Source organism: Ictidomys tridecemlineatus, chromosome 4 (assembly GCF_052094955.1).
Source record: "Ictidomys tridecemlineatus isolate mIctTri1 chromosome 4, mIctTri1.hap1, whole genome shotgun sequence".
NCBI classification, from domain to species: domain Eukaryota; kingdom Metazoa; phylum Chordata; class Mammalia; order Rodentia; family Sciuridae; genus Ictidomys; species Ictidomys tridecemlineatus.
Genome location: NC_135480.1, coordinates 54,415,228 through 54,428,247, shown reverse-complemented (window position 1 = coordinate 54,428,247; position 13,020 = coordinate 54,415,228). Strand labels below are relative to the sequence as shown.

Here is a 13,020-nt window from a genome sequence, read left to right as displayed (position 1 = left end):
CTAGCAAGGTGCAATGACACATGCCTGTAATCCTAGTGACTTGGGAGGCTGAGACCGGAGGAGCACAATTTCAAAGCCCTCCTCAGCAAATTAGAAAGCCTCTGAGCAACTCAGCAATGCCTGTCTATAAATAAAATATAAAGCAGGGATGGTGCTGTGGCTGGTGCTCAGTGATTAAGTGCCCCTGGGTTCAATGCCTGCTTTTTATATCTAGATATATACCTATATATCTATATCTATATCTATATCTATCTATATATATAGAAAGAGAGAGAGAGAACATTACTACAAAGTATGAAATGTTCCAGATTTTGCACCTGTGAGATTATTCACTCTGAAAAGTTCACACTGTAAGTCAGGAAATGCAAGGATTCTAGAAAATAGGCATAACTCATGGATTATATTATTTTCCCAATATAATTAATAAAAAACCACTAGGTGGAGCTGGGGCTGTGACCCAATAGTAGCCTGACATGTGTGAGGCACTAGGTTCAGTTCTCAGCATCACATATAAATAAATAAAATAAAGTTCTATCACAACTAAAAAACAAAACAAAACAAAACCAAATTGTTTATAAACAATTTGAGGGCATTTTGACCTACAAAGGAAGATACGAAAAAAGTCTGTAATGTAGTGGCTCCAAGTGAAAACAATACTTAATATTGCCACATGAGAGGTCCAGAAAATATATGCATTGTTGCATAAATATATAAATACCAAGAGAAACACAGTTTGGGATGATCCCAGTATGAGCCCATGAAGTAGAACTCATTTCATCCTGAAAACAATAATTCATTTTCTTACTGACTCGTTGAAAAGATTTTTCTCTCCAGAAAAAAAAATCACACCCACTATTTGTTGGTCTCTTGAGGTTACAGCTGTTAGTGAATTTCAGTGAGCTTTCAGGTTAGTCAGAATTAGTTAAAAGCATTTAAAGAAGTAACTCTAAAATAACAATTAAAATATATAAACAAGGGAAGGGTGTGGAACACAGTGGTTGTGCACATGCTTAGCATATGCAAGGCTTCCAGTTAAATCTCAACCAGCACACACACACACACACACACACACACACACACACACATACATGTTTATGTGTAAATATCATTCATTCTAAGAGAATGACCTTTGAGGAAATGATCATATCAAAATAAAAGCATCAATACATAGAAACCTATTGAAGTAGATATTTAATGAAACATAATCTTAATCACAATAGTCTGATAATTACGTGGATGCCCATAATAGGGAAATGCATGCCTAGACTATTGGATCATGTGCTAAGGAACTTAGTATCTCTTCAAAACAGATGATAACACCACAGTATTAAAAGAGAAGAATCTCCTGATACATTTCAAACTCAAGGAATACAACAATGCAAACTCATTAATATCAAGAAATGGAATCTGTTTTCATCACTTATTAAATTCAAACAGAGTTCTGTTGAGTAATAAGCAAATATATAGCTTCTTAACAAGTCAGACTGTGTGTAAAACCACTGCTCTCCGCCATAATTTCACCAAAGCCTTTTTCATCTCATGGTTTCGCAGGCTGTAGATAAGGGGATTCAGCAGGGGTGTGAGCAATGTGTAAGCCAAAGACATCAGTTTCTTGGTTACTGGTGAGTAGCTAGATTTGGGCTGTAAATAAGTCATACTGGCTGTGCCATAGAAGAGGGTGACTGATGTGACATGAGAGGCACAGGTGGAAAAGGCCTTTTGCCTCCCAGTTGTTGATGGCATCTTCAGGATGGCAAAGAGAATTCTAAGATAAGACAAGAGTATCAACAAGAAAGGAAGCAATATAATCAAAATGGTGCCTATGAAGGCATAGATTTCATACAAGGAGATATCTGCACAAACCAGTTCCAGCACTGCTGGGGTTTCACAAGATATATGACTAATTTCATTGGGTCCACAAAAGGGAAAACTGAATACCCATGAGGTCTGCAGAGTAGCCACCATGATCCCTGAGACCCATGAGAACATGACTAATTTCACAAACACCCTCTTGTTCATAATCATGGGGTAGGTCAGAGGACAGCAGATGGCAGCAAATCGGTCATAAGCCATTGCCCCTAGGAGAAAACATTCATTCACAACAAAAAGAAGAATGAAATACATCTGTGCAAAACAGCCCACAAAAGAAATTGTAGTTTTCTCAGTGGTCAGGACCACCAGCATTTCAGGCATAATGGCTGCACTGAAACTCACTTCCACCACAGATAAGTTCTGCAGGAACAGGTACATGGGGATGTGGAGGGTCTGGTCCAGCAAGATGGTGGCTATGATGATGGCATTTCCCATCAGGGTCATCAGATAAATAACCAAGAAAACCCCAAAGATCTCGTCTTGAAGTTCAGGAAAGTCAGAGAAGTCCAAGAGGATGAATTCAACCACAGAGCTTTGATTTTGTCTTTTCATTGCAGTACAGAAGCCCTATATTGTTTCTGCAGACATAATCAAAGAATAAAGTCACAGTCCAAAGGCTGAGAATAGCAGCCTGAATTCTGCATAGAAATTCTAGCAGAGGATGAAACGAGGAAACATCTTCCAAAAAACTGAGGTTGAAACATTTAGAGAAAGGCAAAATACTAACATTAGTGACTATTTCTAATATAAAAGGAAACCTGAAGAATTCTTATTTAGAAATCTGGACTTAAAAGTGCAAAGTGCTATCAAGTTCTATTGCAACTTATACACTATGTAGTTTTAAACTAAATATACTCTAAGTAAATATAGATATTTTCTAACACTGGTTCTAATCCCGTATTATTACCACAGGTATTTTTCATTTTATTCAACTTATGTATATATAAAAATGGAGAGATAGAAAATATAGTATAAAAAGAAGATAAATGGAAAAAAAAGCTAATCCAAATTTTTATAATAATTCAGTTATATTGAATTTTATGTAAATTTATGTAAATATTTATTAGATTCAAAACCAATAAGCTTTGTGTGACATTTGAAGGTGACAACATTCCACAAGAATTTTCAGGGAAAGTTGTATTCAAATGCACCTCTCTCAGAAAACAACACTAGACTATGTGAATAGGCTTCAGGCTTATTAATTTCTTATTGATTTTTGGCCAATTCTGTTTGGGATTTACTGGGATATGAAATTTTTAGCCCCAGAGATTCAAGATTATTCTTTGTGACCATGATGATTTGAGGACAAACCCACTTTTTAGTCAATCTGGAGTTGCAATTTCAAAGTTTCCACTCTCTCCCACTCTCTCTCTTCTCTCACCCCAATCTCCTCATCAAGTGATTCATGGGCTCATTAATTATTCAACAAGCTCTGATGGACCTACCATTTTCTATACTCTGCATCATAAGCAGAAACCTAAACACACTAGCTAAAATAACTGTGACCCTCACCAGTAAGCTACAAAAAATAGTGTCCCCAAACTCTTTATCTTTACCCCTTATACAATGCTCTGTATTTTTCCATTTTTACCAAGTCACATTACGTATACTTTTATACAAATCATTCCCACAGCAGTTATCCCAGGGGCAAAGATTTTGTTTGCTTCTTTGATATCTAAACAATGACCACAACAATCTCCACTTTATTACACATTTTAAAACAATAATTTTAAACAAATAAATGGAATACATTAGGAAAATGAGACTCTAAAGAATAGTGTTAAAGCAAAGTGAAACCAGTATACAGCACAATTGAGAACCAACTGGCAAGTAATCATGGGGGATTTAGACAATTTAAATGAGGGAAAGATTACATGTGGATGGGGAGATGGAGATGACAACCACAGTCACAGGATGCCATGAGTGGAAGGGGCAGTAGGTGGGAGGAGGAAGGCACAGAGCAGGACACACTTGCTCATGGCAAAGGTCCTTGGTGACAATACAACTAGAATAGAGCCTACTGTATCTTCTGTGATGTTCTGAAAACCAGATGAAATTCAGGAAGTAGCTGAAAGAGCCAGCAGGACAGAGGATCCCAGCAACATGAAGATGAATGATATCCTAAGTGCAGATCTGTAGGGCATTAGCAACAGTAAAAGGAAAATTGCTTTTTCCTGAGTTGGACCTTAGTCACATATTCAAATCAAATGCCTGTGCAAACCATGAAAAATTATATGTTTTTTCAATAACAAAAAACCCTTTAAAAAATACTAAAATATACTCTGCAGGACCAGATAATCAAAACTCATTTTTAATGGCAGTAATAATAACAATAAGCAAAATGCAGACTTAGTTCCAAATATTTGAAGTGGATAAATTTTAACATTTCCAAAATTTAGAGCATTATTTTAAAAATTGGAAACCTTTGTAATACCAATTAAAAGTATCTTTTGAAGAAAATATGTATAAAAATAGAGTAAGACAACTATGGTCCACAAAAGCTAATTGCAAAATTCAAAAATGTAGTAGGATTTTAAATGTGGCCCCCCCCAAGGAAATGATAAACATCTGAGGTTATAAAAATGCCAATTGAGTTTTATCTGATCATTAAAGATGGCATGCATGCATTGGAATGGCACAGAATATGTGAAATTACTATGTGTCAATTACAAACAAGACATATACTTAAATAATAAAGAACAACAACAAAAAACCTATTCTGTGGTCACAAATGACCACCAATGCTGCTCTCCTTTTTATTTGCTCATTAGTTTATGCAAAGTCTTCATGATCCAAATTATGATCTGCACTTTTCTGTTGAAAAAAAAAAGGAACTGAATAATCAAACCAATAAGTCTGCTTCAAACATTTCAGCTTTGCCTACTGAGCCCTAAGCACTGAAGCATGTCTTCAACAGCATTACCAGCCTTCACTGAGAACTCTCAATGAAAATAACCACTAACAGGCACACCAAAAGAAACTGCACTGTCTTACCCATTGACTCTGACTGTCATTTGCCTGCTACTTTAACAGCACTCTCACCGCTGATCAAAAGACACCTGTTCATACATGCAATTTATTGATTCAGTGCACTGATTTTTGACTTCCTATGACATAGATTCATGTGTCCCAGAAAATCCCTTTAGAGAGAACTTGGAAGGCTTCCCACAAACCTTCTCATATTTTGTATGAGAGCTACAGAGCTTGAACCTGGTCTCTCAGGGAAGAAAGCTCGAGAGAACACACATGGAGCACCAGCCCTCCATGTGTCCACAGGGATTGAAGGCCTTGTACATACGAGACTCAACTCTAATGCGACGTTTCCCAGTAGGAGTTTTGTGAAATCAGAGAGTGAATGAATGTTGTAAACAAGGAAAGAAGGGAGGAGTCACGGAGGTGTGAGCAAAAGCTGGTGACAGGTGGAGAATTCAACTGGACAGAATGCACAGTTTGGGCAATGGTGGGAATTAAGTAAAGGCAAGAGGATTGAAGCCTCTGAGATTTAAGTCTGGATGCCCCTGAGCCCTAAACTTGTATATTTTCCAGAAGAAATACAAAGTCATTGACATTTTTGAGAAAAAGAGTCATTACATAAGGCTGATTTCAGGCATAGAACTTATTGATTTGGAGTCAAAAGTTCTGGACTGGTTTATAGGACCTGGAGCACACCACTGAATTTCTCTGCTTCTATTACTTTCTATGTAAAAGAAAAGCATTATTATTAATCTCACAGGGTATATATGAGGATCCGGGATTCTCAGCTCAGTGTAAAGTGGCTAGAATAGTGAAGGGGACATGATATCAATTGCAGAGTTCTCTAGTCAGTACCTGAAATTCAGCGGAAATTGGCTATTTAATCAAAGAGGGAGCTAGAGCTAGAAAAAAATCTAAGGCCTTGATACATGGTATGAGGATGCTGGTTGGATGCCTACAAAGATTTTGTTTTCTAAGACTTCTCTGACCATTCTGACACTGCAACAGTAACCAACCTCTTACAATTAAGAGCAATAAGACAATAGCATAGGTGTGGCATCAGGTTTGCAGACAAGTAGAAGGGTACTGCAGTCACCTTATATCCTTTATGCCAGGCCTATAAAAGAGGGTCCATCACAGCATTGCACAGCTAGGGAAGCACTGAAGGGGACTAAAGAACAAAGGAATTACACCCGTAAAGACCTGCATGATCTGGTCACCCTGTACCAAAAGGGCAGGAGGAAGTCATGGAATTGAATGTGAGGGTATGGATGAGGAGGTTGGTAATGCCACAAGATAAAGAAGAATTTACTGGTCCTGAAAGAAAAGACAGAAAATCTGGCAGCCACAAGGCCTAGGGTTAAGACATACTGAGTGGATATAGAGTGTGAAGGTCCTGGCATCCCACAGTAACATTCAACCAGGTAACTAGAGGCTCAGTTATTGATTTTAACCAGCCTCTCTCAGCAGCTACTCCCTTGGTGGCATGCTGCCATAAGAACAAAGTGGCCATAGCAGCAGAGAAGAAGGTTATCCCTTGGCCCAAACTACATGGTCACCATTTACCAAGACCCCTTCAATTTACTATCTCTTCAAAAATACATCACAAATCATTGAGTAGGCAGTGTAGGACTACAGCCATACACATACTTAAAACCCTGCTAGAATTAATGTGATCTCATTTCACTTTGTAATTTTTAACACAAATTTATTCAATTCTATATGAATGCAAATAACACCAATGCATAATTTAAATATTTATATCAATTTTATTATGTAATAAAGACTCAACAAAAATAAATTTGATCTAGGTTAACCATTATAAACCCAAAAAACACTGCACATAGTTCATGACTAGAAGTATGAATGATCTATCCCCAAAAGACAAAGATATTCCACACATCCCTTAATGAAGCAGAATATGTATACCTAATCTTAAATAATATCACACAATTAATTTTATTTATATTTTGTTTAAAGTAGTCATGATAATCTGAATATTGAAGATTCCATATTAATGAAACCAAGATTATGTTGAGAGTTAATGAGAATTTTTCTTCACTAATTTCCCACTAGACATGATTGTTATAGTCTTAATGGTTCAATGTTTCCTTTTTCCTCACAATTGTGATGCACAATAAAATGCAGCCAAGATATTAAGTGCTGAAAAACACACGATCCCCATTTTTCCAATAAACCACTTGTGGGGCAATGCAATTTTCCTCCGAATTGAACCCCATAGCATCTTCTTTAAAGAGTAAGTGATATACAGTAATCAATAAACACACGCACACAGCTACCACCAAAATACAAATGGCAACAGGCCAAACAATCATATAAGACAGATTGGGATATACAATTGTATCATTAACAAAAGCTATCAAGTTATGAAAGCTGGAACAACAAATCAAGAAACAGAGAAAGAAATATATATGTTTTTATTTTTTTACACAAAAGTTGCTGCTCTTCTGAACTCACATATGTGATTGCCTGTAAATTCAGGAGTCATCTAGAAACTATGAACAACAACCCAACTTCCAACTCTAAGAGAATTCTCAAGCTGCCCCTCCATCTCAAGCTGCCCCATCACCCATCATGGAAAGGTGAACTGGGCGACCTCAGGAATACAAGTTCCTCCCAAGAGGAGTTCAAGAAGTTTGAAAAAATTACTTGGTGAGTATCTTACAGGAGGATCAACATTAGAGAATCTCTAAGACCCAGAACGTGCTCTTAACTCTGATATATGGAAACTCCATGATAAACACATCATTTTTCATATCATAGAAATGGAATATCTCCTTTACTTGGCCACACCAGTGTCCCAAGAGATACCCTGTATCTTTGCATGTGACTGACTGATCAAACCTCTTTATGGAGACTTCCATGTCCAGAGGGCTGAATCAACACAGGGACACTCAGGAAGGCAGCTGAGGAAACAAACCCTACCCCCCCCACCACTAGCCCTCAGCTGTGAAGCACTGGAAGGGCTTCCTCCTGAGGACTGCTCTGCTACCAGTTCTCCTTGATTATTTCTGTGACTATGCCAGACCCTGCTCCAAGGGACCAAGACTTGAAGCTAACATTGTCTGCTTATCAAATGAAACTTCCAGCATTACACAGATCACATTTAAATGCTTGAGAAAGACTCAAGATATAAGTATCCTACAAGGACCAGAGGGAGTGTTTTGATCTACAAACTGTACATGCTATTTAAAAAGGCACTTATAAATATAGGACTACAAATCCCACATCAAACGTACATGCTGCTTCTTTCTTCTACTGTTCTCCATTTCCCACTGGTAAGGATGGGTGGGGACAGGTAAAACTCAAGATATAAGGAAAATGGTCTGCAATCAGAATGAATTTTTTTTTAAAAAAAGCAGTTTTTGTGCCATAAATACTAACTATATACCATTAGTAAATTCAAGCTTATACCTGCACTTTATCCTGCTTAGCTAATGGGGCCTTCACCTTCCCCACCTTCTATCACATGGAAACTACCTCTGTTTATTATCCCAGCAACCAGTACAAATTACATTTAGGGAAAAGAAAAGTATGTTCTGCTTCGTAAAATAAAATTAAGATAAAAGGGTATGGAGTAAGGTCCAGGTTTCGGAGATAACAGGAAATGGGTAGTTGAGAACAGATCATGGAAGGCCACCTTCAGCAGATGACATTTTAAGGAGATGTGAAGAAACAGCAAGAATTATCCAGCTGAAACAGCAAGTTACAAACATACCAGACAGCGAAAGAGGCATGACTTGACAGCTCCAGGCCAGATGGAGGTGACTCAATTCAAAGCAGAATTTTCATCAGAAAACATAAGCAAGTGTATGAGTGGACACTAAACACCAATTAAAATATTTAAATGGATAGTTATTACAGATTTACATTTTAAAGTTCACTTTATTGTGTATGTCAACTTCAAAACCAGCAGAAAGTGATTTCAAGAATACATCTCACTAACTGGCATGAGATTCAAGTTAATGAAGGTTAGTTAGCTAACCTTCAGAATGGGAGGAAAATTCAAGTTAATGTTAAATTAGTTAATGGTTGGTATTAAGAGTAGAAACATAAAATAAGTCCTTCTGTCAAATTTATATAGAAGAAGAGACATGTAAGCCCATATAGCTTCACTCATCGTATTCCTTTTTTTTAAAAAAAAAACTCATCTGATTCTTGACACAATTGCCCAAAACCTTTGTTGAAGAAATGATAAGCCTTTATAACAAACAGTACTTGAAAAACAATATCCACATGTAAAGGTTCAATCTGGATCCCTCTTTCTCACCCTACATAAATCAATTCAAATTGGATCAAAGACCTAGGAATAAGACCAGAAGTCATGCAACTGCTAGAAGAGGACATAGGAGAGACTCTAACCTATAGGTGCAGGCAACAAGGACTCCTAGAGCTCAGGAAGTAATGCCAAGTCTCAAGAAAAGGAATGACACCAAACAAAAAAGTTACACAACAAAGGAAACAACAGCAGGAAGAGAACCCTTCAGAATGGGAGGAAAAAATCTTTGCCAACTCTTCTGACAGAGGATTAATATCCAGAATATATAAGGAACTCAAAAGACTCAACACCATTTAAGCAAGTAACCAATTCAGTAAGTGGGCAAATGAACCTAACAGACACTCCTCCAGAGAAGAATAAATGGCAATTGTATGAAAAGTGTTCAATATCTTTACACATAAGGGAAATGCAAATCAAAACTATGCTGAGATTCCATCTCAACAGAAATAACAATGTTTGCAAAGGTGTGAGAAAAAGGAACCCTTATCCACTGTCGGTGGGAAAAGTAAATTAGTACAGGCACTATGGAAATCGAATGGAGGTTCCTCCAAAAACTAAACAGGTAATACTGTAATATCCAGCTATACCACTTCTTGGTATCTATCCAAAAGAATTACAGACAGCATATTTTAGATACATGCTTTCCCATGTTTATAGCAGCACAATTCACAGTAGCCAAATTGTAGAACCAGTCTAGGTGTATATCAATAGATAACAGGTAAAGAAAATGGGATATGTAAACACAATGGAGTTTTATTTAACCATCAGATAGGAAGAAACTATCTTCTGACTGAAAGAGATCTTACAGTTAACTGTATTTTCCTCAAAGTATTGATTCACTCATAATATAAACATATTAATTCAGTATATAAGTGAAAAAATGAAAAAAGAATAAAGATTAAAATAAAATCATGTATTTTTAAGTTGTGCATTGTACTTAGATTTGGGCATTTGAATATTTTATTTCCTCAAAGGCAGTATTTGATCACTCTCTCTATATAAACAATGAGGAAACTTTAGGTCACAAAAATACAATGAAAGACTTTGCTAATGCCAATCAAATGCCCTCATGAAAGGAACATTGTACAGCATTCAAATATGATTCAAACTTGTGTTTATTTTCAGGTGAAATTATTTTACTGCAAATCCAATTCATTTTATACCTCCAATTTTTACTTTTGGCAGAAGTACTGATAAACTTAAAAACAGTCTTTTAACAATGGAATAATCTTTTACACCTCTATTACTATTCCTGGAGCAGGAATTAAGTAACACTACTTCAGGATAAAAGAATAATCTTAGAGAATAGTGTGGTGTTAAAACACATGTGGTCCTGGTAAACAGGTACCTTACTATTCTCTGAGAATAGAAAAACATCAAAGAATGGAACTTCCACATTTTACACCTGTGAAAATATTACCCCTGAAAAGTTCACACCATAAGTCATGTGATGTAAGGGCCATAGAAAATAAGAATAATTCTTTAATCATATTATTTTCCCAAAATGAATTGTAAAAAATCATTTATTGTTCACAGATAAATTTGAGGTCAATTTGACCTATGAAGGAAAATTCAAAGTACTCTGAAATAATCGTCATAAGTGAAAACAATACTTAATATAGCCACATGAGTATCCAGAAAATCTATGCATCATTTTGTAAATATATGTAAAAAACACCAAGAGAAATACAATTTTGGTATATCCCACTGTGAGAAGTAGAGCTCATTTGAGCTAGAAAATAATAATTTATTTTCTGATTCATTGAAAAGATTTTCTATCCAGAAAAAAAAAAAATCACACACACCATTGATTGGTCTCTTGAGGCTATAGCTGTTACTGAATCTCAGTGAGCCTTCAGGTCAGTTTGAACTGTTACAACAATACAAGGAAGTAACTCTACAATAGCAATTAAAATATATTAAAAAGTGCAGGGCATGTGGCACAGTGATTGAGCACATGCTTAGCATATGCAAGGCCTTCGATAGGATTTCAACCAACACACACACACAGACACACACACACACAACTGTAAATAACATTCATTCTAACAGAAATGACTTTGAGGAAATGACCACATCAAAATAAAACCATGGATACATAGAAACCTATTGAACCTATATATTTATTGAACCATCACCTTAATCACATTAGTCTGATAATGACCTGGATGCTGATAATAGGGAAATGCATTACTAGACTGTTGTATCATGTGGTAAGGAAACTTAGTATCCCTTAAAAACAAAATACACAAGATTGGGTACTTTATAAAGAGATGAGGTTTATTTAACTCAAGAGTCCAACATTTGGCAGCCCCTGAGACTGACCTTTGGTGAGAGTGATCACAACATGGTGACTGGCATCATGGTGGGAGGACCTGCAAGGGGTAGAGACTGAATGGCCAGAAACTGGGGAGGATAAGTCTTGTTCTTTTTATAACACCCCCCCTCTCACAGGAACTAACAGAGGCCCATGAGAAGTCCATTACTCCCTTCCAAGGGCCTCATCCCCAGTGGCCGAATTACCTCCCATTAGGCCCCAATTCTTGTTTTTTTTTTAAACTATGAAAAATTAGTTTTATTCCCATAAACTTCCTGCATGTGTCATTTTTTTGTCTCTGATGAGAAAAGAAAAAAAAAGATCACTATGTTTTTTGGTTGCTTTTCAAACAAAACAATCTATTTCCAGAAAATATACACCATAATTTGACTTCTATATCAATATCTATACAAAATACGTCAAAATAAATAATCTTAAAATCAGAATGAAATATCAAACAACCAATATTTATTTGCATTTTATGAAGAAGGTCTTTAAATAATTTCATAAAGGAATACAATGTTGATAATATGTGTGTTTGTGTGTGTGTGTTATATACAGTAAGAAATCAATAATTGAGTATTGAGAGTTGTTATCTTTTCTAACTTACCCCACAATAGTAGAAGCTTTTGCATATACCTTCAAAAATGATTGTCCAATATTGATAATCTTTTACTTTACTAAGAGCATTCTGAGTGATGAAGAGTTAGATGGTTCACAAAGGTAAGTATAACTATAAAAGTAATCAGTAAAATATTTTAAACAAAGTTTCTTAGAAGTTTAATAGAGAATAAAAGAAGTTAAGAAACAAAACAGAGTTAAAATTATATATTTAGACACAAAAGGAAAAAATATAGGAAGGAAAAAGAAAGAAAAATGGATTTGGCACAAGAGTTGTCTCTTACTTCCTTTTGAGGTATAATCAAGGATTGCATTGAGACATGGGCCTTCCACATTCTCATCAGGAATAGTTGGTTTAATGCTATCGTGCTCTGTTAAGAAACTATTTCTTATATTTTATCAAAACGTGCAAACTCTTCCGTTGGAGCTATGCTTTTCTCTAATGCCTTGCTACCTAGTATGTGGTCCTCAAACCATCAATGGCAGCATCTCCAGGGGACTTGTGAGATGCAGCTGCTCAAGTCTTACTGAGACATATTCAACAGGATCTGCAATGTGACAGTGTTCTGGAGCAACCCATTCCCAGTACATACATGAGGAACAGCCCCTGTGTGCCATGAGAGCGGAGAAACAGACAGCTAGATTAAAAATTGTTCAGAGTGCAACTCACTGGGGGACTTGCTGAGAGAAATGTGGCCTTGCAAGACCAGTTGGATTTGTACAATTGTGTTCAAACAGTAGGGAATATATATAAATATAAATATATGATGTATATTTATATACAATATATAAATATATGTTTTAATATACATATTAATATATATATATTATATTGAGTATTGAGAGTTATAAGGATATTTACAAAAAAGAAGTCATCGAAGCCAGAATGTATCTCATTTATATTAAGATAATATCAAATGTCGGCCACAATGCTAGA

General features: G+C 36.0%; 1 protein-coding gene across 1 annotated transcript; it reads right to left on the bottom strand.

Moving 5' to 3' along the window:
• Positions 1 to 1,479: 1,479 nt before the first annotated feature.
• LOC144376796 (olfactory receptor 10A3-like) lies at positions 1,480 to 2,424 on the bottom strand. The gene has a single exon (XM_078045074.1). It carries the CDS (start codon positions 2,422 to 2,424, stop codon positions 1,480 to 1,482), a length of 945 nt encoding a protein of 314 aa, XP_077901200.1.
• Positions 2,425 to 13,020: the final 10,596 nt, after the last annotated feature.